The sequence below is a fragment of the Anoplopoma fimbria genome, chromosome 2 (genome assembly GCF_027596085.1).
Source record: "Anoplopoma fimbria isolate UVic2021 breed Golden Eagle Sablefish chromosome 2, Afim_UVic_2022, whole genome shotgun sequence".
NCBI classification, from domain to species: domain Eukaryota; kingdom Metazoa; phylum Chordata; class Actinopteri; order Perciformes; family Anoplopomatidae; genus Anoplopoma; species Anoplopoma fimbria.
In genome coordinates, this window is record NC_072450.1 from 12,963,523 (window position 1) to 12,989,250 (window position 25,728).

The 25,728-nt window shown below is 40.0% G+C and overlaps 2 protein-coding genes across 2 annotated transcripts in view; one reads left to right on the plus strand and one right to left on the minus strand.

The window, feature by feature from the left end:
• Positions 1-2,210: 2,210 nt before the first annotated feature.
• Positions 2,211-4,754, minus strand: ddx28 (DEAD (Asp-Glu-Ala-Asp) box polypeptide 28). Its single transcript, XM_054618464.1, has one exon. The coding sequence runs from the start codon at positions 4,551-4,553 to the stop codon at positions 2,841-2,843; it is 1,713 nt and encodes a 570-aa protein (XP_054474439.1). The 5' UTR covers positions 4,554-4,754; the 3' UTR covers positions 2,211-2,840.
• A 5,073-nt stretch (positions 4,755-9,827) lies between these two features.
• nfatc3a (nuclear factor of activated T cells 3a) overlaps positions 9,828-25,728 on the plus strand; it is a 57,382-nt gene continuing 41,481 nt past the window's right edge. Inside the window, exon 1 of the mRNA XM_054610956.1 lies at positions 9,828-10,379. Within this exon, the coding sequence (XP_054466931.1) occupies positions 10,295-10,379 (85 nt within the window). The 5' untranslated portion in view covers positions 9,828-10,294. The remainder of the gene's footprint in view (positions 10,380-25,728) is intronic.

The window sequence follows — 25,728 nt, forward strand, 5'->3', positions numbered from 1 at the left end:
AGCGGCACTGTGTGTGTGTGTGTGTGTGTTGTGTGTGTGTGTGTGTGTGTGTGTGTGTGTGTGTAAATGGGTGGGGGTGGGGTGGTGGTGGTGGGGGGTAATCCTACAGTGGGGCAAAGAGGAAATGCGTCATTATTAATGGACCGATCGCTTTGTAGTCCATCCATACAACCAGGTTGTCTGCAGAGATATTTGATTATATTTAAAAGTGTATATATTTGTGTGATGCTGGATCATTTAAAGACTAATTGCAACACGTGTACATGTTGTTGTTTTTTGTAGTAATTGGGCATTTCATTTAATTATTGGTTTGCTCCAGATTATCATGTTGTGTTTGGGTAATAAGTAAATGCCCTTAAGTATTGGTCTCAAGCCAAAAGGAAGAAAGAAAGAAAGAAAGAAAGAAAGAAAGAAAGAAAGAAAGAAAGAAAGAAAGAAAGGAGAATCCCCTGTGAAAGGCATCCAAACATCACCACCTGCTCAAATACAGGCCTGCTCATTGTTTGTTTTACTGTAGGCTGTGGGTGGTGACAACCAGTGACCTCCAACCAGCCAACTTCATGCTTCTCACTCGCTTTGTCCAACAAACCTTGATCCCATTATCCAGGAGTATTTTGAGGGATAATCCAGCAATTTAGTATTAAACTTTAACAAAAGTAGAGGACTTGTGAGACTGATCCTGTAATGAAACCACCATCCTGTCATGTTTTATTGCATATAAAAATACCCTGCTTGGACTACATACATTTAACTAGTTTGATTAGTTAAAAATTCTTATAGTATTAGTCCTTAGTTGCATTTTGGACCACGATTGGCTGCTTGACTAGTTGTTATGTAACAAAGTATGCTTAGACATACAGGTGTTAAATTGGGATGGACAGAAAAAAAACCATTCCTCTTTCAGCAGATGAATGTGAATGAAATAGCCTTCTAGTATCATACATCATTATGCACAGTGAAGGTCAAACATCGAGTAAACAAACAAGAAGAAAAGCACCTCCAGAGCCACAGATTATACGTAACAACTGTTTTCATGGGCTGCAAAGTATCCTCTGATTTGAGTAAACTGATCATGAGTGAAATGTCTGGAGTGGCCCTTTAAGACTAAGCGCTAAAATTATTTCGGCCATAAAATACTTCATGTTTGACCCAGCAACTGCCTGGAAGTGCGAAACTTGATAGAGATTATTATTTTTTGCAGGGGTCGTTTGAGGTGAAGCAGGACAAAAATATAAACTGAGGGATAGGAGGCATTTGCTCCACATGGTATAATTAGATACTGGGTCCTTGTTGTCAGGGTACAGTTGGCTGAAATGTGAACCTTAGGGGGAGCTAAGCTAAAGATGTTGACCCGAGCCGGAGCAGGACAATCTTAGCCAGATTCCAGACATTCTCATGGAAGCCCCTTGTTACTGTCACAGCCATTAACACGTCTGTCCTTCTGTCTGCTTCTATAATCTATACTTCCAGAAACACTCCATCATCAGGTGAGTAACACGACTGAGTGACAATCAACAGGTAGGAATGTCAACTTGGAAGTTTGTTGTCATCAGTCAGTAATTCATGTAAAAACTAACTAAAGTTGCCAAAAACAACAACTACAAAAACCATATCATGGTCAAAGAAGGGAAGTTATTGCCTTTGAAATAGGATCCCAAAGATTTTCATGTTGACACTTTTCCAGTTTCCTTTCAACAAGCACACGCAGGTATGAAAGAGGGAAAAATCCTTTTCAAGTTAAGCAGACCTACCACATCAACAGAAGAGAAGTCGGGTTTTGGCCCCGTGTTCAACTTGACTAAAGATAATGATTAGTGCTGTAATGTGAGGAAGTGTTTCTTTACTGAAAACATGAAAAGGTACTGGAGTCCACAAAACCTTACAGAAACTAGCAGGTGGGCTTGTGACTGCTTCCAGTACCTAGTGATCATGTGCCAAGTTAATTGTATTTAGCACAAAGCACACAAATCAGTGTACATGTTTTGACCTATGTACTGTGCAGCCAATTTACCTAAGCTGAAATCAGACAAATGCCACCACCTGGTGGCTAAACACATGCGGTACACATTACAGAGAAAAAAAACTACTACCACTTTGAAATTGTGGTAAGAGTGGATCTCCAAAGAATTCAGGATTTTTATGAATGACAATATAAACATTTTTATTGACATATTTTTACAAGTCTTAAAAGGTTTTATAAGACTGATCAGACAAAATATAATACATTTTTTTCATGCTTTGTTGCAATAACCCAGCATGGAATTGAAATAATATTTTTTATTATTTCAATTCCATACTGGGTATGATACTTTGATAAATGTGTAAAAAACAGTCTACAGCAATGGCTCCTTCTATGACAAGATTTCCACAGTCATCACATTACTTTGTTACAGTTTCACTGAGATTTACTTCAAACCAACCAATTTATACCCTCATTGGAAGGAGAAGCTGACGTTTTTTTGCACATTCAATAATAGAGTTAGGCTAAAGAAAATCATGTTTTTTCTACAGAGAAACTAGCTAGTAGATTGTTCACAGATCACCTTCTTTTTCAAATTGCTTGATTAAATAAATAAAAGGAGAGAAAATATGTGAATGGATTTTCCTGTGAAGTCACAGGCCTTAGCTTGGCAAAACAATTCAAATTATCCCCGATGGGAATGTTTGAATGACTGTAGGGTAAAAAAAATATATATATATTATTTTTTAAGTCAATGTGGGCCAAAAAAAACAGCTCCCTGTAATTCAGTTTCCAACAAATTGTACATTTAGAGTTTGACATATAGCAACATTTTGCAACCACTTGCAAACATGAAAAAAAACAAAAACACTTCTACCCTCTACTCCTTTGCCTCTACCTCTACCTCTACCTCTTTGGGTTTTGGCTCATGTATATCAGATTCCATCCCTGGCAAACAAGTTCTCCTACGTGCAGCAGTCTCAATCTTCTGCACCAGCTCCACATCCCACGGATGAGTGACAAAGCTCAGCACCTCCCCATCCTCCACCCCTCCCGCCCGCCCCACTCTCCCTGCCCTGTGGATGTAGTCCGTGTGGGACTCTGGTGCGTCGTAGTTGACGACCAGACGCACTCTGGACGTGTCCAGGCCCCGTGAGGCGATGTCTGTGCATATCAACACATCTACCTGGCCCTTCTGAAATGATCGGAAGATTCCTGTACGCACGGCAGCGGGCATCTCCCCTTGCAGACGTGCGTGCTTCACTCCCAACTCCTCCAGCGAGTACCCCAGCCAGTTGACGGTGGCGGACTTGTTGCAGAACACCAGAGCGGCACCCCCTCCTTTTTCCTGTTGGAGCATCTTCAGGGCTTGGTGGAGCTCCAGGACCTTGTCGGTGCCTTTTACCTTCATGAACATCTGTTTGACGTGTGGCATGAGGTAGTGCAGCATCTTGCTCTTGATAACCACCATGCTGCCAAGGTCTGTCACCTGGCTGAGCACTTCCCCGACACCCCCGGGGAAGGTGGCGCCCACCACCAGCAGCTGGGCTTTATGGCCTGGGCCTCGTGTTTCCTTGGGATCCCTGGCGATGTTTGTGCGGAGCAGGATGTCCTCCAGCATGTCAGAGAAGCTGGGGTCGAACATGGTGTCAGCCTCGTCCACCACAAAGAAGCTCAGCTCACTCAAGTCCACGCAGCGTCTCCGCAGGGCCTTGACCAGAGCACCTGGCGTGGCCACTAAAATATCTGGATGATCCCTCTTAAAGACCCCCTTGATGTGTCCTACACCCCGACCTCCACCCACGGTACTCGTCGTCAAACCTAGTGGAGCACACAAAGTCCTGGACACAGCCGCCACTTGCTCGGCCAGCTCTCTGGAAGGCACGAGAACCACGGCGCCGATCTTGTGCGAGCCCTCGCCGTACATCTCCGATTCCTGACCGGCCTGCAGTCTGTGAATGATAGGCAGGAGGTAGCTCAGGGTTTTCCCACTGCCCGTCTCCGCGGCACAGAGGACGTTGAGACCTTTCATGACCTTTGGGATGGTCTGCAGCTGTACAGTGGTGGGATGGGTAATGTTGATATTGTCCAAAGCTTCAACCAGCCCCTCGCAGATGCGGAGGTCATTAAAAGTCACGGATGCTTTCTGTTCAGCATCCTCATCCGGATTTTCAGCGACAAAGGGTGCGACAGCCTTGATGTTGTTGATGGTGAAGTAGTCACCGAATGATTTGTTATGCTTCCATCCTTTAGAGCAAAGAGTCAGCTGCTCGAACTTTCCCTGAGTGAATCCCGCAGACTGGTTCAGATCGGGGTTCTTGCCCTGGATCAGGAGCTTGCCAGCTTTGATGGTGTTGATTTTGTACTGGCCTCGGGTCTGTTTGACACTTTCAACGCGCCTCTGCATGTAGCGAGGAACGCGGATCACCGTCTCCTCTGGAGGGGCTGCTGTTCGACAGCAACGAGTCTGACTAACAGACCCACGAACACGGCAGCAAGACGACACTTTAATAAACTCACGACAGTAAAGTCCACTCGAGAAGAGAGCTCGCGACATAGCCGAAGCCAAATAGCCGACCTTCACAGAGTGCATTTTGGTGTTTAACTGGCTCGTGAGCAGCTGACGAGAATAAAAAAAATCAAATAAACGAGCAAACGATGACGTAGACGGCAGCGTAGAGCACCGGGGATGTTTGAAAGTCTCTTTACATGTTCAGAAAACACTGGAAAGCTGTGAGCATCCTATTCAACTTGACAGCGGCATCGCCATGCTTTCTTGGCGAATGTTGATGACGTCAGGTAGGCGGGGAGTGATGACGTACGTAGAAACGCAACACAGCAGTTCTCTTATTCACGTTTGATTCAAAATCGGCAGCAAATAGAAAAAATAACCATAAATGCAATATAATAAAATATTTTATAAACAGAAATTGAGAAAAGTAAAAAGCCGGATAATAAATGTATTAGTATTGATTTAATTTAAATTAAATACATTAAATAAACGTGTTATAAATGCTGCAAAAATGTTAAGTTATGAAAGCCTTTTTGTTCACAAAGGGTTTTGTTTAATAATATTCACATAGGCTTGTTTTATAATATTGTTAAGTTCTCAAGGTATAATAACTCATAAAGATTAATATTTATTGCATAAAAAAATGTAATATATTTAGTTTCAAATGTAAAACCTCTTAGTTATAATACTTCAAAAGCACTAAGATATTATTTAATGGGAATGTGGAGGACAGCCAATGTGTGCTTTATGTCAAAAAAATATTTTATAGCCTATCTTTCCTGATGAAAATGTTTGTGCAGATGAATCACCAATATACGTATTACAATATGATCAATGAACTGATGCAGTATTCTTGTAAAAAAAAAAAAAAATGCTTGGACTTCAAAGTAAAATACATTCAGATATTTTTCTTTCCTTTATTTATTTAATTGAGCAATTTGTAAAAGAGGCCCTGTTTCTCTCAAGTTGCATACTAGGAATGTTTTCAGTCATTAATGTTGGTTCACACCTTTGAACTTCCCAAGTTGTATTTTTATCCAGCAGCAGCACTGCTGTCACATGTAGCATTGATTGTACATCAGCTACCATTCCCATGTGCTGAATGAACTGGCTCGTTGATTGATTAACTGTGGCTTTAGAACATCACACACACTTTCAGTAATAGAATATCTGTCACGTGTTGGACAAACCAATGCTGTGGAACCCCAATGAACTGCAGGGGTCTCCTAATAAAGAAAGAAAGAACTGCAGCTGTTTACTGATTATTTCCATATAAATAAACTGATTTACTTCATAAACCTTATCAATGCGAAGAGTTCCCACGGTCACACTGTGTACAGTTTTTTAATGTCAAGACTCTGGGCTTGTGATTGGCTGTCTCGTCACACAAAGTCAATAATCAGTTCTACAGACTGAACCAAAGAGGGCAGCATTAATCAACAAGGACGATTTCAACTATATTCATCATATCTTTCACTTCTCCCCTCTGCTGCATTATTATAACATACTGTAGTATATATGTCAATCCCAGATCAATTAACAAATCATTTACAGGAATTACAGTTATTTTATTTTTTTAACTTTTCAAACTTTAAAGAATATTTTGAATACAAAACTGTGTGATAGCCTAAGTGAGCCTTAACTTCCTCATCAATCGACATTCTGATACAGGACTGCATGCAATTTGTTATTTGTTGACATTTAGTGAACATCACGCTTGTTGCCAAGGTGCTACTTTGCATTTCTGCAGCGAATGCAAACCCCAATCCTTGAAAGACTGTTACCTCTCAAACAGGACCAGTGTGGGGGCAGATGCTAGGTTTTTTTCCCTTCATAACTTTCTCTACAAGAACATAACATCACAAACCACATCTACAGCCTCCCACACAAATTTGTTTTCTTTATCTTCTCCCTTCAAAGGTCATCTGCGAAGATAAAACATGCCGGTAACCTGAATTAGACTCAGGTGGGTCTGGGGACATGTTTGCTGCACAGGAGAAAGTGCAGTCAAGTCATGTGACTGCCACATACTGATATGATTATCACTCAATAATTCAATTTAATAAGAACATATCTGTGACAAATCTGATTATAGACAGTGAATAAAGAATTGGTAAGATTCATGTGGATACATGTGGTGCTATGGTAATTATAATTGAAAAAGCTAAATCTTTAATGTTCCATTTGTGAGATAATCCCATTCAAACTTGTTTTGCTTCTCTGTTCTATTGAAAGTCAATCTTATAGAAGCCTTGGTTATAACAATTATAGTCACCTCTTTCAAAAGTATAACTGAATACACACTGGAATTGATTGGTACTTAATGTGTGACAATACTGATTTATACAAACACCATGTGTGACTTAATGACAGTAACTGTTGCTCAAAATAATTATGAAGATAATTACTTTTCTTCTTTTAGGTTACCGAACAAGCAATATTATTGATTTAATACTTATTTAAATAAAGTAACTTTACATCTGTTCCTACAACACTTTTGTACCTGCTGCTGTCTACAACAGCAGGATACTGTTTAAGTTGTATAAAGTTTTAAGAAGAAACAAAAAATGTTACAGCTTGGTATATATTTGAAATTCAAGAGGAATTCGATTGCAGCAGCCCTTATAGTACTACAGTAAGAACTCTGACTTTTGGGAGAGAATTGCTTCATGGTGGCATAGAAGTCAAAAAAGGGTTAAACCTTGTGCTTTTGCTTGGAAATAAAGACCACAGGAAATGTGATATTGATGCTTTCAAATGCATTTGTGAGCGGAGCGCCTGTCTTTACGCCCACATGCATCTAGCAAAGGTATATACAATGTGGCTGTGTCAGAAAAATAAGAAGCTGTTGTCTGCTGCACATGCAATTTGCGTCATGGATGGACTGATTCACATCAGAATGTGCTCTTGCAGAACTTAACTTTTTTAACAAATGAAAAGTTAATTTGATATTTACACAAAGAACATGTTCTCATTTGTTTCTTTTATTGCAAGTTCATAATAAAAGCCCTAAAATATTATTCTTATTCATTAATCTATGATAAAATGAATAGCAGCAGTAAAACACGTAATAAAAACTTGAGAGGTTATGACTCTGCTTATCAGTGTTGCAAAAACGTTTGGTGAAACATTAAAAGCTTGATAGTGACAGATATTCTTGATCAGCCGCAAATGTGTGTGTGCCTTTGTGTGTTGAGTGTGTGTGTGTGTGTGTGTGTGTTTGTGCATAGTACAGGGAGGGGGCATCACAATAAGAATTTGAACACCCCATATGTGCTACAAATAATGCAAGTACATTTTGTTATATGTCAATAGAATAAAAAAAGAGTGAGCATACATTATCCTCTGCACTAATATATAGGGTAAAAGCAGATGATAATTGATTAGGCTACTAATACAAATGTTGTCAGGCAAGAATATCATCAAAGCAGCAACGCATTAAAGCTTTAGAGTGCATCAACCTCTGTGTTGCCTACCAAATAAAGATTAACCTGAGTAGATTTATGCTTTGGATAGAGACACAGAGGTTAAAGGGAGTTGAACAGCCCACATACAGATGGGTTTACCTCTGCTTTATTCTAGCCACAGATTTACTCTTGCCACCCTTTCTCTCGTAAGAAATTCCAATAAATTGCATTGTGATATATATAAACCAATGGCAGAAAGGAATCCCTCAGAGCAAAACTTGTCATTAGCTTGCCCTGTCAGACTTAAAAAAAAAAAATTGCAGGTCTAAGGAGCGGCCTAAAAATATGTCTATGACTGGCCACATAGATTTACTGTTGACATTTACAAATGGTTGGATCGCAACATGTTCATATCCTAAACATATTGCACCTTTTGGCCAATATTTTAGCGTAGTGTCCTTGTTTGAAATACCCACTCAGTCCCACCAAGTGCAAAACCTTGTGCAAAATTATAATTTGAGGAGGCGATAAGTGTAGAACATTTCAAACTGAGTGTGAAACAACCCTCTAAAGCCTGGAGATATCAGGGATAAAAGTGACAAATAACTACAGGTTTTTAAACTCTGTGCTCTCAGAACATAAACAGCATTTTTCTTTTCAATGGCCATAATTGACGTGCTATTCAGGCTGAATCATAACCTAAATAATCCAAAAAGATACGCTCAAAATGTCTGTTCTTCCCTACCAACAGTACAGTCCTATTCACAAGACCAAATTGGCTGGTTAGAAATAAATGGGCCCACCTGCTGACAGGCTGGAGGGATCTAAAGGTAGAAAGTGCATCATGTCATTAGATTTACCAATGCTGGTTTGGATTGGAACCACACAAAGAGGTAGTGTTGAGAGCCAGGCGCAATCGGATGTAATCTAATGATGGGTGGTTGGAAGAAAATGGAGGGCCAATTAAATAGAGCAAAGTGGCTGTAAGACCTAGTTGTTGCAAGGTCAAAAGGTTTCGCTATACACAATTTCAAATGCTAGTACATTTTGTATTTATTTTTCCAAAACAGCTTATTAACACAGTGATAACACATTATCAAAGACATTGAAAAAGAGTTTTAGGTACAAAAGCTTCCTATGCAGCCTATTGTATGTAATTATATATTATACATACAGTACCAGCCAAATGTTTGGACACACCTTCTCATTCAACTACTTTGAAGAATCCAAAATATAAAACATATCCTGGTTTGTTGAGCATTTGTTTGTTTACCACATAATTCCATATGTGTTCCTTCATAGTTTGGATGTCTTCAATATTAATTACAATGTATAAAAATAAAAATAAAGAAAAACCATTGAATGAGAAGGTGTGTCCAAACTTTTGACTGGTACTGTATTAAAAAAAAAAGATCAATATTTCCCTCTTAAAAGCAGATTTTTGTGGAAATACTTAAAACTAATTAAGAACAAGTATCTCAAATATGTACTTGTGTACAGTACCAGTCAAAAGTTTGGACACACCTTCTCATTCAACTACTTTGAAGAATCTAAAATATAAAACATATCCTGGTTTGTTGAGCATTTGTTTGTTTACCACATAATTCCATATGTGTTCCTTCATAGTTTGGATGTCTTCAATATTAATCTACAATGTAGAAAAATAAAGAAAAACCATTGAATGAGAAGGTGTGTCCAAACTTTTGACTGGTACTGTATATATATATAGATATATATATATTATTTTTGCTTCACGCTGGTCAACACTTAAAAAAATATAAATAAAAGTTATTTCAGGGCCTGTAACTTCTACTTTCATCAGCTGTTTGTGAACTCTGAGGAGCTATGTGTGTGTCCGTGTGTGTGTGTGCGTGCATATATGTGCGTGCCCGTGTTGTGTTGTGTTGTGTCTGCTGACGTCACCGCTGGAACAGCCTTGTCACGCGGGGTTAGTAAAAGTTGGGATAGGAGCTCCGGAGAGAGCGAGAGAGAGAGACAGACCGGGGAGAGGAAGAGGGGGACGGGGCAATTAAAACGGGCAATTCATCAGCTTTAAAGACGCTTCTTTGTTTATTAACAGAGAAACAGTGAGGGGAAGAAGAAGGAGAAGGAGAAGAAGGAGAAGAAGAAGAGCAGACGACTTTCTCTGAAGTTGAAGCCGGAGGAAGAGCAGCTTAACGAGCTGTATTCTGGATTTGTCAAACCCGCGAGGATAAAAACACGGAGCTCGTGCATGGCCACGCGCGCGTTGAGTCAAACGTTGTGAAGTTGAAGTTTAGGCGTCGTGGCAGTCGGTAGATGTTGTGACATTTCGTAGGAGAGCATACATTGCTCCAGCGGGTCGACGTTTCGAGTGGCGGCGGGGGTGAAAAAAAAACCAAAACAAAAAAAAAAAACCCCGAGCTGTCAAACCCGATGACGACTGCAAACTGCCCCGGGAATGAGGAGCTGGACTTCCGACTGATCTTCGGAGAGGACGGGGAGCCGCTAGGCCCCGCAGGTCAGTGGGTTCTCCCGGGTGTTTGGTAGTGAACTTGCGGGCACAGTAACGTGGAAGTTACTCACCCCTTTAGCTACTATTACTGCAGGCTCTTATTTAGCCCTGCAGCTTGAAACCGCACTAGTATCCTGTGTGTCCTTCTTCCTGTAAAAGAGGAACAGACCATAATAATAATAAGAGTGGTTTTTTATTTGGTTTTTTTTTTTTTTTTTGGAGGTGAAATAAAAGCATCACACGTCGCCCAGCCACCGTCCACAACACCAGCATGTCATTATAGCTTGACATGCTAGCAGGTTAGCTACAAGTGCAGTTATTGCCACATGGCTTATTCATTATGCACCCAAGTCAAAACTTGTAAATGTTTGCAGCAGAGAGCTTGTGTGGACGTGTACGTGTGGCGGGAGTCCGTGTCAGATGGTGTCAGTGAGGCATGGAGGAAGGAGGAAACCTCTGCAATGTCACATATGACATTTATCAGAGAAACACATGCTGATATTGTCAAAACCCTTTTTATTCACCTGTTGTGCACAAAACAAATTACAAGTAGGACAGATGTGGGTTTTTTTTTTTTTTTTTTTTTTTTTGCAACATTTTAGCAACCTGGTCAACTGTGTTATTTCACTGCAAACTTAGTCTCTCCTGTTGATATTTGTAGATACGTGTAACGTTACTTTATAATTACATGGATTCAGGGTTGTTTATGTTGATATTTGTTCATTTAAAAGACAACAAATTGTCCCATGCTGTGTTTATGTACAATTTACAACAGCTTTATTTTATTCAGCTTGCTTCTACGGGGTCCAGATATTAATTAATCTGGATAGGAGAAAAAAAAAGGAAGGGAAAATATAAATATTGCAAGAATACAAGTGTAAATATAATTAAGGCTTTTAAATATATATATTTATATTTAGTACATTTGTGTATATTTATTATTGTGGGTGCCCCAATAACAATCCCAACCCAACACAAGACATTACAGATACATTTTAAGAGGAGTGGGCGTACAGTGCAGAGGAGATGGCCCTATATTGTACATTAGCAAGATTCCTATTAGGCACAGATTTGATTCCATAATTGGCCTGATGTCTGGGGGTAAAACATTTTGACATAGGCTCTAGCTAGTTAAAGGAAAAGTCTGTTAAAGTTTGTCAACTTTGTCACGAGTTGGAACAGGTAGTGAGTAGCCTGTCAAGTCTTTTAACTCTTAAAACTACATGACCATTGAAATCTTATCATCAGGTAATTGTAATTATGCTTAAAACCCTAAGTAGTGAAGAACTTTTATTTAAAAAACTTTAAGAATTTGTGATGGTTATAAACCATCTTTTCACCTCAGGATATGTGATCCTTGAAGTGCTTCAAGTTCAACTAATAAGTTATAAATTGCTGAGATTCAGAGCGCATCAAACAAATATGACAAAACCAAGAGCTTAAAATAGTCTTTGTCCTGGTGGATCAGTGATCTCCGACCATAATAAATTAGATGCCCCGGGTTTGAATCTAGATGAGGATCTTTGCCGCATGACACTGCCCCCCCCCCCCAGGCTAAACTATCCCTCTAAGATGAGAATACCTAACAAAAAGGACAAAACTCAAATAGTTTTTTTCTTTCAATAACTCAATAGTCTATATGAAGGAACCACATGGTTTTGTATACTCTTGTGTGAATGAAATACTTGACAAATTGTATTTATTATTAAAACATATTAATGATAATTATCAATTATTAAAACACAATAAATTATCAAATTTAATTATCGCCCAGCCAACCCTAATTTTGAAGAACTGGTAATAAAGTGAATAAATGTTTAATTTGTTGGGACTGTTTAATATATGATTGATTATTAAGTTTTGGAGAACAAAAACATCATAACCATAAAAATGGTTGGCATGGATTTGAATATTTCGCTCACTCAAAGTGTATAAAGATGCAGTGAAGTGATGGAACATGGTACCTGTTAATGGTAAAAAAAAAGTTAATTCTTGCCTAAGAGAAATACTTTCAGTTAAAAAAGAGAAAAGAAACTTATGATTTTGTTTTGTTTCTGGATGTATAGAACATTACCGTTATTGTTGAACATACAAATGGTCACACTTGTTAAAGTAAGTTATCACTCGTAGGGATGCATTGTATATTGGCCATTTGACTGGAATCCAAAAACTGCTTGAAATAATATTATGGGTGTCAGGACTGAAATCAAAATGACTTCAGATATAAGTTATTGATCATATTTGATAAGTGGATAAATTGACTTGTTTTGTACAGGTTCATAAGTGTGTGTTTTCATTTAGGCCATACTTTGCAGTTGCTGTTTAAGCATAATGTCTCTAACGAAATATAAATAGGTGAAGTTGATATGTATTATGATTGACAGGGGTAGATTTCCCCTTTTATCACTTGAGGCAATATAATGATTAATGAATGACTGGTAATTTGTGCTTGTTTCTTTAATCATTACAGACACCTCAAAAATATGATATGTTAACTTATAAATCAGGACGTGCACTCATAAAGGTTTGCAGATGTCTGCACCGAGCATCACAATGACAGACCAAACGTCCTTGGTGGAAACTAGCCTCAGATGGTGTTGCAGGAAAATAAAACATTTTGGAGGTGGCTTAGGTGACCATATATTAGTTATCTGATCGCTCAAGAATCATACAACATCCCAAGCTACTCCTGTGAATGACAGAAGCTTCTGCCTTTTCATGTTTGGGTCGTTCATTGAGTTAAAATGTGATAATACGTCTGCAAGAGTATTTTAGATATTACATTGTACAAAGGCTGTGTGATAAATGATATAACAAAGGCCATGAGCTGGATTGAAACCAACTAATTAATTGATTAAGGGCATCAGTGTTGGTATTTTCACATACGCTAAATTCAGCTTCTTCATTGGTTTTCCGTCTTTGGGTCGTGCCAATTGGAAACATGTGAATTCTTCAGCTGTGTCCTTTTCATGAAACTCTGGGAAAGTAATGACTCCATGAAGGTTTTGGCTTTTGCATTCTTAAAATCAATTTTTCCTTCGATTAAAAAATAAGTTTGATTTGGAGATGGGACAAGGGGGAAAAAAATCTGCCGTTGGAATAAGTGTCGGAATATAAGCACCATTGTGCGAGTGTTTTTAATCGGGTCCGGACTGTATAAGTTGGCCCAAGAGGGGGGCACCTGTCTAAATTAATTACGTGAGTCTAATACAGGTTCACACAGCCGGAGTAACAGGGAGTTGCACACTCCGGAGTTGGTCTCCTTCTCTGGAGGCAACGATCAAGTCAGGGCTTGTTTTTGTAACAACCTGGAGAACTTCTGCTGTGAATATCCAAAGGTTTTTCACTCCACTGAGATTCGTATTGTTGAATGCTGCTTGAACAGGGCTGTGAAGTCTCAGAATCAAAACAAAACATCAGTGCCACATTTATATATCTCCTTTTAGTAGAAAATTACAATATATTACATTAATGTACATAACTTTCCAAAATGGTGCCGTTATGGTAGCTGGTTCCTCATGTTGATGACATCTCTTTTACATCTTTGTTTTAGATATCTTATTATTTAATGGACCTGAGCTGAGTAATGAAGGTTGGCTTCCTGCACACTTTTACTCTCAGTCCAGTCTTTCAGTGTTTGTACTTCCATATGTGAATGTGATTAAACTCATTGTAATGGTGGGGTGCAGTGTAATGCCCTGCCTCTCTGTCTGTCTTCTTATTCCTCTCTTCTTTGTCAGTTCCTTTGAGTGTCTGTCTTCATTTTCTTGCTCTCTATGAGTGTTTTCTTGTTGCTCTGGGAACAGTCATCTCTTTGAGGTGAACTAGTCCACTGTTCTATTCAGAGGCATTGGGCAAGCTCACTGTAAGGGTTTTCCCCTGATTATGTACAGTGCCAGCTGAATAAAAGAACAAGTCTCTCTGTGAATCTGTGTAACTAGAGAGTGAGATGGGATCATATAGAATTCACTGAAATAAATCTGAAAGGACAGAGAATAGCTTTAAAATCAAAGTGATTATTCAAAGCATCTTCTACTTTTTATTCCCCTCAGCACATATCTTCTCACTATATTTTATATTGATAATCAAATTTGAAGGGTTCTCAAAATATTTCTTTATGTTATATGTTTGTGGTAAAAAAGAAGTATCGGCCAGTATATCGCCATTGGCATTTTGAATTCTCTAACATCAATATCGGTATGGTGTCAAAAATCAGTTCAGCTCTAGTTTTCCGTTTGCTACATTGTATGAAAAAAATTAATCGGATGAAGTCCATTAGTTAGCATGTAGCTAAAGCTATAGTTAATTATGTTAATGATGGCAACTCACCGCTGTGAATTTATTTATAACATTTTTTTACATTTTAACTTTAGACTAAAATCGTACCCTAGTCCAAGCCTAAATAACCCATGCTAACGTCTAGACAATAACTATGAATCAAGACGAGGGGAGTAGCAAAATATTGTGTGGAGTGGAAAAATTAAAAGTGAAGTCAACTGATTCTCATCGGGCGCCTGATCACCGTGCGGTGCTTTTTAGCCCTTAGTTTTTGGCCACAAACAGTCAAAGGACAAATTCCCAGACTCATGTGTACTGTGACAACAAGTAGCAACTCATGAAAACTCATAAAAACAGATACAGACTTTCCAGGAACTCCAGTTTGTCGGCGGTCCCTTTAATGATCTTTCTCTTAAGTTTCAAAATGTTGAACTTGAGCGGCTGTGTGCTATCAGTTTAAGGTCCTTCTAGCAAATCTGCTTCTGCTTATCTCCAGTAATTAATATTGTTTTAAAACTTGAAAAGTGGATCAAAAAATCTAGTCAACCGAAGTCAATTCTTACCGGCTCCTGTACACATTGTTTTATTTGTTAGCTGTTATCAAACGACAATGAAGAGTAAAGTAAATGTTCATGTTTTATCCGCCTTGCTCTCAAACTTGAAGCAAACTACATTGCTATTTAACAATAAAATCGATTAAAAATTCCCTTTGCTAAAAATGTTCACCCTGAAAAGCAGCAGCATACTGTCTTATGTTTCCATTTTGCTTTAATAACTAATAGTCGCTACTGCTTGTTCCCTTGTGACCGTCATTTTCCGCAGCACTTTTTCGTGTGATAGTTTGTCTCAGTGCTGCTTTCTTCTTTTAATTAGTCATTTTAAGCAGCTGGAAAGAAAAAACACTTATGCGGCCTCCTGGAGATTAACATAGGCAGGGGAAACCACGTGTTAAGATGTATGTAAGTCATGTTTTTAGTAACTTTATGGATAACAGCCATCAGTCATAGCCTTTTGAAGATTTGAAGCTTTCAGATAACTATCATTATGAAACAAACAGCACTGATTGTGGCAGTATTAGACAATGGTTTTGCTTGCTACCAACAGTGGCCTCCCACTTTCATATAGTATAAAACAGGATTAGTTTGTACATACTAATTATAGAACATGTATCCCTTTCACTGTTTTGGATTCTAGTTTCATGTACAAAGATATCAGAATCCATCTGACACAATATGCTACAACGTGTATTTTGGAGTATTCCATTAATGTATCACTTACTCCATTTGTGATCTAAAGTGAAGTGGTTGTGTGAGTGGTAGAAATAAGGCGTTTGGAAATAAGGGCTATGCAGGTGGCAGAAGCAGTGGCCTCATTGGGCGTCAGAGATGGTATGAGGCAGGGGGTAGGTGCCCTTTATGGGTGGCAGAGTAGTAGATCCATAGCGGAGGTGTCTGGCTTTCTGCCCAGACATGCCATGTGGGGTTCAGATGGCAGGCTGGAATGAAAGGAGAGGGGGCACACCACTCTCTAGCTGCTGGTAAGGGGAAGATGAACAGCTCTTATTGTTTAGACCTTTCTCTCATTCTTTTTGTATGTAATCCATATGTATTGATTTTTTTAGTCTTCTTTCTTATTTCACAAATTGAAAGAAGTTTTTTTGTGGTTTGTCGGTTGCCGCCATACCGGCACAGAACTTTGTAGACCCACCACCGGGACGACTGAGGCTTCTTTATTTTCTCACTGCTTTCTCAGGATGTGAGTGAGACCACCAGTGACATCAGAGAGACTGATCTAGGCTAATGAAATCTCCAGATGCCAGCAGCCACCGCAGCCACTTAGTGACTAGTCAGGTTTGATTCTGTTCTGCTAACATGCTGTGACATTTCTTGTACCCGCAGGAACAGGATTGTCTTTGTCACGTTCAGAAATGAAGACATGTCAAGGCACATTATTATGGTAATGAAAGGATCAAACTGAGAGCAGCTAGTGGAGAAAGAAATCTTGCCCCTTGTCTATGTTGTTGTCATTGCTCTGCTTCTCTTGAACCAAGAGCACGGTCCTCTCAGTCCTTGTCGTGGGAAAGACTGAAATTACATCGCTCTCATGGTGGACTATTTTGAGCTCCCAAAGAGAGTGGCAGAGGGCAGGCGGCAGGTTCTAGTGACTCGTACTTAGTGAAGGAGAACCCCTCTCGTCTCAGCACGTCTGCAGCCTTCAACTTTTTACTGCTCAAGCACTTTGCGATCTTTCCGAGGAGAGGAGTGGAAGAATGCTGTGCGCTACATCGCCAGGTGAGTGTGTCGGCACTCCCGGACTCTGGCCAGGTGTGTGTGTGGTGTGTGTTTGTTTAGACTTTAATGTTGAGGGTTTGGAGCCCACTACTCATATAAGCAGCGGTCATTAGAGTGCAGGCTGTCCTAAAGCCTGTTGGAAATGACATCTTCCCTAAAATAACTATATACTTTTTTTCATTGATACACATATGGGCAATTTGGCAAACGGTCTCCAAATTTTTTTTTTTCTCCCATTTATGGTTAAAATGTTGCTGATATTAGTTCATGTTGTCTTATTTGCCTTTTACTCCCACTTTGCTAATGTGCAGTAAGCTTTCGTTTTTTTTTTTTTTCCATCTTGATTATGAAGCTGGTTGACGTTCGACATATCAGACATTTACTGTGGGACATTGATGCTTGTTGGTATGCAAAAGTATAGTTATTATAACAATGCCCCCACAAATTATATCCCAAAAAACTGTCCAATGGAAAATAAAAGAAGAGAGGAAAACATACAAGCCCAGATAGGAGAGTGGAGTTTGACAGATAGACAAGCCAATATAGACTATCTAAATAGTATAGTTTCAGATTGAGGGCTTTATGTATCAGGAGTTTATGGACCTACAGGTTCTAATACTTTTCATGAAAATGTAAAAGACAGAGAGGTGAAAGGTCAGACGGTCCTGCATGAGGTCCACATGTGGGGGTGGATCACCATGTGGGTGCCCCCTAACCCTACTGAACTGAAGGGGTCCCAGCACCCAGCGTGATGAATGAGACGTTTGTTTCCTGGGGCGAGGCATGAGTAACTATGTGTGGCATCTGTCTAGTTTAAATTTAGTGTAACTGAAGCTACCGCTGGCTGCGCTGTATCAACATGTCAGGGGCTGCATTACTCCAGAGAGAAAGCTGTTGAACTCCTGCATCTGGTTTTCTTTTTTCTTTTCTTTCTCTCTCCCATTTTACTATGAGGCATGGCTTGCTACGCAGGGATTAGTTTGGTTTGAATCTTATTTTATTTTAGGCTACGTCTCAACGCCTTATTTCAGTCGGGCTAAAGCTTGGGATCGACACCTCTACCCCATGCTGTTTTTCTGGTCCCACTGCCGTTATGTGTCCAATGATCAGGTGTTTGGACACATCCTAAATATGAGTTATCAAGAAACGGTGATCGTTGCGATGCCCGGTAACGTCAGTTGTCACTTTTAAACTTGTGAGGCCTTAGTTAGATTTTCAAGGAGATGATTGGACACACTTCAGGTTGGGCCCACGTGGTTTAAGTGGACACTACTACATGGGTCAAAATTGGAATGTGGACCGTGTGGACTCTGACAGCTGGGCAGTAAAGGGCACACTAATTGTGGATAGAGGTTTTAACAATATTAACTGCTGATCACTCCATGCACTCAACAGTGTAAAACATGAATTGGGCCTGTATGGTAAAAGGTATTACAGTCATCTTGCTAAACATGTATGAACTTGCAGAGCCGTGAACAAAACGTAAAGGAAGGGCTTTTCCTACATTAAGCCAAGTTTTTTTTTTTTACTTCCATTTATGATTCTTGGAGGAGGAATGCTGTCTTCCTTTATTTTTTCCTTTATTTTTTCCTGTTAGTTATTTTTCTGTTGAGTTTGCCATGATATAGAGTAGCAGGACTGTTCTAAGGCTTTCCCCCAAAGCAGGGCAGGTGGACCCTTTACTTGAGGACACTGCATATCTTTTTACCACGTGACTATATCCTCATCATTCATTCCCCTGCTGCACCAGCAACACCGATGATGGGAAGTGGTTCTGCTGGTACAGTTGTTTGATCAATCTGTGTGAAGGTGGGTCAAGGCCAGGAGGTTGGGGTGGCCATTGTTGACATGCGGAGATTAGGAAGGTGTACAGGTACATTTAAAACAATGTGTTCTACATACACTTATTTCTATAACTGGCAATACTTTGTTAATGCTTGGATATTCCAGGAATATAGTATATACAGTATATAGTATAATAATCTGTATGATTTGTTATGAACTTGGTTTGGAGGATATTGGTTGACACACTTGTGCATTTATCAGTAGTGTGTATATACAGTAGTCTCACTACTAAGACCCGCAGTGTAAATGTCAACTCCTCTCTTTCTCTTTACTCACACCGCTCTGTATTTCTCTCTCAAACACCTTCTGTCTCTCTCTTTTTCTCTCGCACACAAAGGAAAGAAAGCTCTGTTTCCCTGTATGTCCCTCTCCCTTGCTCTCTCTTTCTCCCTCCCCCAGTCTGACTTTTTTCAGGCACATGCACGGTCAGCCCTGACAGATTGTTTAAATGTCACCCCTGCTAGCAGTAGCCTCTGATGTTATCTGCTCTGGGTTATTGCAGGCCATCAAGCAGCTCATGTTCGGCCTTAAGGACCATATTGTAATGCACTGTAGCTCTCCTGCTCCGCTGAAAATCAATGCACAAATGAATCATCTGAGACATTGTTGTGTAAATGCTCAAATTAAACCAGGTTGTTGAGGGAAGTTGGGGGGGTTGCAACATTAATTTTGACCTAGTTACTCAAAAATCATCAGTGTTTACATGGCAACGGTAGCTCAGTGATAAAGTGGGTCGTCCTTCCGTTGCAGTTCAATCCCTGGCTACTTAAGTCCATGTTGATGTGTCATTGGGCAAGACACTTAACCCCATTTTGCTCCTGTAGTTCTGTGCATGCGTTGTATGAATGAGTGTGAATGTTAGCTAGTTCTGACGTGCAGGCGGCACCTTGCATGGTAGTCTGCCATCAGTGAATCAATGGTTGTGAATGGGTGAATGACATGGAGTGATAAGCGCTTTGAGTGGTCGTAGGACTAGAAAAAGCGCTATTCAAGTCCATCCATTTACCATTTACATGCAGCTGGTCAGTAACCAGATGTTTTCCCTACCTACCATATATGTGAACTACACTCTTAGAAATAGGGGTGTGAACTAGAACCATATAGGGTTCTTCGGCTTGTCCTCATAAGAGAACTCCAAGTAATAATCCCTGCACTGGGCTTTGTTATGCAAATGCATGCATGAACAAACGTATAAACCCAGTTAAGTATACACTGTGAAAACCTCAGCAGAAACTGATCTGTGTTCACCAGGTTTCCAATATGGTTTTTATCCCGAACCAGGTTTCTTGATGTCTTAAGAAACGGGGTTACTTGAAAAATCCGTTCACACAGTTTCTTAGATGGATCTAAACACATTCACAGACTTAATAAACCCGTTAATAGGGATTTTACTATTAAAGTTTGTGTATAGAATAAATACCATTTAAACTTTTATGATCAAAATGTAAGAACTAATCTTTCCTGAGATCTTTTTAGAGTACCAAATTTGGTTTAATCTAATTGCAATTAGTGGTGTGTTTTAAAGGAATCTTCGTGCGTAGGTGTGTATTTAGTTCAGGTGGTTACTTGGCACTCTATGTTTATCCCATAATGTTATCTCGGCATGAGATTGTTAATTAGGAGCTTAATTTAGCTGCCGGCATATGTTAACATTGGCTTAGGCTGCCATTGTTAAGCCTCTGCTGGCTAGTGAGTCTGCTGTGACGGCACAGGAAGGCTTTTTGTTGTAACCCTAACATAACATTAGGATAAGACAGTAACAAGACTATAGAGATGTCGGGTTAAACTAAGACCCAGACCGTAGGATTCTACTGTATATGCACCTTGTAACTCTAGAGAAATCCAGCCTGCCTCGTTCTTCCCTTCATTTGCATTTCTCTCTAGCTCACTCTTACTTTTTCATACGGTGATCCATCCACCTACACGTACTGTACAGGGATCATTAGAAGGTTTGGCACAAACCCAGTCAGCAAGGTTTACAGCCACAGGTGTAGGCCAACCCCTTACAATATGTGTGTCCATGTGCGTCACAGGCTCTGTGTTTAGAAAAGTAGGCAACTAGCCAGCCGCAGTTCTTGGAAAACCCAGGGGGTAAGGAATTAAATTTGTTTTTGTGAGCTCTGCTGGGAATCACTACAAATATCTACATCATCTATATAATAAAAAATTCTAAAAGGTTTTTGAGACCTTTTGTGCTTGAAAAGGAGTTAATGATGAATTATCATGAATGATTTAATGTATTAATCAAGGTATACACCCTTCATCATTGTCATGATATTGCTTCGTAAAGTCACAGCGGGCCACTGACTCCGTTTTGAGTGTGGCAGCAACCCTTGCTGTGGTGTCACCTTACATACAAATGAGCCCAAATAAATTAAATTGGGAGAATTAAGTCAGATGATGAAATGATAATGGTTTATTATAAACAGATGATACGCAATGATAAAGTCCTGACAGAGTCTTTGGCGCTTGAACGCTCTGGCCTGAGCAGCATCGAGATAAAACCCCTGTGAAGTCCAGGCAATGTTGGTGGCGGCTGATGAGTGGATGAAGCTGATGAATCAGCGAAGACTGGGTGGAGACAGAGAGGTGGAGGGGCGCGTAACAGCAACATGAAAGTACTCGAGGTAGAGAGACAATCCTATTTAAAAGGAGACGGCAGCAAGTTGATAGGCTAACGCCGTATTTGTGTCGCTGATTAGAACAGCTGATATCATGATTGACAGCCCCAAATGTGACAGCAAGGATATTATGAGTGAGAATGTGTGAGAGGAGTGAATGGCAGATGTATGAGAAATAGACAACAAGCATGCAAAAGCGTAATCTTCCTGACTGAACTTAGAGCTTAATTTCCATACATCATTTAGTTTTTAAAGAAAAAGTTGGATGGGTGCATCCCTAACTCAGAGGATAAAAAGTTTGCATATTCTCGTGCAAGACGTGTGTCTCTCGGAGTCGATGGACTAAAAGCAAAGTTTATCGTCTGTGAGAAGGATGCTCAATAAATGTTTAAAAAATGGTTCATGAGTATTGAGCTTTTAGATTTTACTGTACATGATGTGTTGGCACACTTTTGCTCTGGTCTGTTGGTCAGCAGCTCTTCACGAGGGCTGAAAGAGGAGACTGGGCCGAACACAAAGCCTTCTGTACTGGGGATGTAAGCAGAGCCCGCTCTAATCAACCTGCCTGCCCACCACAAAGGGAACCCTGACTAAGGTTACCCTCTAGCTCCAGCAACACATGGTGTTGGGGCTAGCGGGTAACATAAGACAGTAATATGCGTTTGGGTGTACGCACATACATATACACACACAAACACTCACACACACAAGGGGTACACTCACATATACCCATACAGTAAATGCAAACAGACACAGGAAGGCACAACCACAGGCACAAAGGAGCATACACACAGTCAAACACCACCCACACTTTTATACCCATACACATGCACATATTCACATAAAGAGAGGTAGACAGAAAGATCGTGGGCGCACCAGCAGCAGCCAATGAGCTTGTCATCTTCTCTTAGAGAGATAAATCCTTCCCTCCCTCAGTAGTACGCTGGGCTTTCTCACAATGTGGGCCTGTGTGTCACCTCCGGTCACAGGACCCTGACACACTTTGTGTAGTGAGAGTAGGAGGAGTGAGGGGGGGGAAAGTATCCGCGGATTATCCCCAGAGCCAGAATCCCCAGGCGGTGTGACAGTCAGCCGGAGGCTTGTTGAGGTTTGTGTCAAGGAGCCAACGTGGATGCCACCATCACCAGTGGGCCGGGCCGTTCCCTGTGGTTACCGCGAGAACACAATGGTCTTTGTGGAGCGTCACAAACATCCATTAAAGACACGCCTCGCTGAAACATCTCCCAGTGAGGCGGAGCTATTATTATCTGAGGTACAGCAAAGCCTCTTACAGATCTTTATTTAACCAGATTGTCTGTCTGATGTATGGACACTTGAGGAGTGTGTGACGCACCGGGCTTTCAGGAACGGTGTAGGGGCTTTGCAACGAAGGCCATTGATAAAAAAAAACAACAACAATACCACTAGTTGGTCCTCTCCGACCTCCTGTCCTAAGGTGACTGGTGTTTGGCTCTGACGGTGGGGGGAGGTTTCCCACCACCCACCTCTTTCCTCACACTGGAGGATTTTAGGTAGCAGGCTAATCTTGTCTCAGGGAAAGGAGAGGGCTCTGGGCCAGGTAACATGCTCGTCCCCTGTCTGACCCTTATCTGTACAACAATGCTACTTACTTCTGTCCACAGTGTATACGATGTGTAAAAAAAATTAAAATAAATAGGAAAGCAGATGGATTTTATTGCTCTCAAATAAGAATTTGAACTTCTTTGAAATGAATGTTATACCACTGACACTGTAGGACAGGTGAGCAAGAGGGATTTCTAATCTGTTATCCGAGGAGACTGATAAACAGACAGTCCAGAGACAAATTACTGCTCTCATTACTACAACTAGGCCAACACAGATATCTAATACAAAGTCCAAGACTCTCCCCCGCCGTAGTGTGCGTAAGATGTGTACTTTGATGTATCATACATTTTATCCAAACATGGGTATAACATGATACTATATACTTGATGACTTAGTTGGTTACCCATTGCTACTGGTGGTACACAACAGACATGGAAGCAAAACAATGTCCTTCTTCGCAGTAGTTTACACTAAACAGGTTGTTATCTTTGAGCACAGGCTTCAAAATACAAAGCACAGTGTCAGAAATGAACTATCAATGCCCAGGTTTTAACATGCTCCAGTTAGTTTCTACTGACTGCTGCTCTTTATAGCACATTTGACAACTTACCTGATCCAGGAACTGACAATTTTTAGCCAGTTGGTAAGTGCAGCCTTAATTAAACCTGCATCAGTTGATGAAGGACTTGAAAGCTTTGGTTGGCATCAGGTGCTTCGTTAGACTGGAGGCTCTGCGTGAAGTTTAAATTACCAAAGTATATTAACTGAATATGCCATTACTAGTGGAGGAAAATTGTAGATGGAATAAGTTGTGACTGTTTGGTCTAATCTTTTAAATTTGACAATTTTATTTATAATATTCAGTTGTAATAAACAAACTTACCTTCCAAGTAAGTTTCACTACTAAAACAATGCATTGCACAAATCAAGCCAAAGAAAAAGGAAAATGTAGTTCCAGATTTACCAACATAAAAGTGCAGGAGAGAATCGCTGCAACTTTAACTGGCTTTTAATTTGTCTGTAAATTGTTCCTAACTTACTGAAGCAGTCTCTAGGACAGAGGCTTTTATAAGGGAGAATGAACACAATGTATATTTGTAAATTGTTGTAATATGCTTTTAATCATGATCTTTTTTGTTGCAATTATACATATATTTTATTATTTTTAAATTAGTGTATAGAGGAAAAAAGCAGGGGTCACTCATGAAATGGATTTGCTGTATTGTATAACGCACCAGTGCAGTGTTTCTGTCTTTACTTGTGCACTCTGTTTTTATTTTCTTTGTCTGTTCTCTCCATGTTCTTTTCTCCCAACGTCTCTCCCCTCATATCGACTCTGTTGTCCTTCTCTTGCTCGTGTCAGTCAGTCAGATGTTGTCGTCAGAGGATCCATTGCTGGGTCTTGTGACAGGCAGGCAGGGCCAGCGCGAAACTGAGCAGCTATAAATAAAGAGCTTGCTGCTACTGGCTCTGTTGCTGCTGTTGGATAGAGAGGATAGGAGGGCAGGAAGCAAAAAAACATTTTACACACCATCTTTAATATCTGATTTTACAAAGCTTACATATTACTGGTATGAAGTTATCATTTAAAATTGGAGGAAACAAATATGGGAACTTAAATCAACTTACTTCCAAGCTATGGCCTATTTATCTTACTGTGCTTGAGAGTTAAATATTCAAGTTGTTTAATGTAAAAAAGGGTCTCTTATCTTAAGGCAGGTAGATACATTTAAGGTATACGGGGAAGTGTAACGATTTCACAACCTTCTCCTTCCTCCTGTGCAGGCTTCACTTAGGTTTTGGCTTAGCTAATGGTTTAATGAATCCTCAATCTCTAAGGCCTTTTTAACTTGATCATTTTGCAATTTTCTGAAGGATATTAATCATTTCCTTTTTCATATAGAAAGCAGAAGTTGTATTTATCATAGCTTAAAGGCTAAAGACAGGACGTGACCTGATGTAACGTGATGCTTGCTTTTTTTTTTTTTTAAGCTTAGTTTCTATTCAAAATGGGTTATATGTTGTCGGTTAAAAATGGGTTATATATGTATGAATAAAAATGTTTAATTCCCAATGGGATTCTATTTTGAAAATGTCTCTGCAAGTGAAATAAGGTTTCACATGTGAAACATTGGGTTACTCCCAGTGAGAGCAGCAGAGCATAACCAGTGTTGGTTTATCAATAACCTCTAACAGAGTAGTGCCAATGCGGACAGTGGGCTCTTGTCTATTTGTTTGTGTGTGTGTGTGTGTGTGTGTGTTTGTGTGTGTACTCAATGCCTGTGCCGGATGACCTTTGGTATAAATAGCCTGCCGGCGCTAGCTGTGATGACAGCCGACAGCACGCACCGTTGTGTGAATTTGTTTCCTGAGTAGTGGTGTTCATTGGTTATCCCTCTTGGAACAATGCCTGTATAACTGCCTGCTACCCAGCAACACTCTGGCCTCTAATTTCCTGAACTGGCTCAATCGCCAGCGCAAACTCAGGGCGCAACTGTATCTGCATCTGTGATTAAATATTTTGATGCAATTTTGGACTCTAGTGTAGTCCTGGTGAGGAGGAAAAAACTACTTGTAGGTGGAATATAGAATCAGCAGGTTGAATTACATCTTCTCCTCTTATCCTCTTCAAATTACCTCATATTACATGTTTGACACTGTCTATTCCTGTCTGCCATACTTGTGACTGATTTAAACTGTAATGAGGATGATTGAAGAGTTGGTTAGATGCAA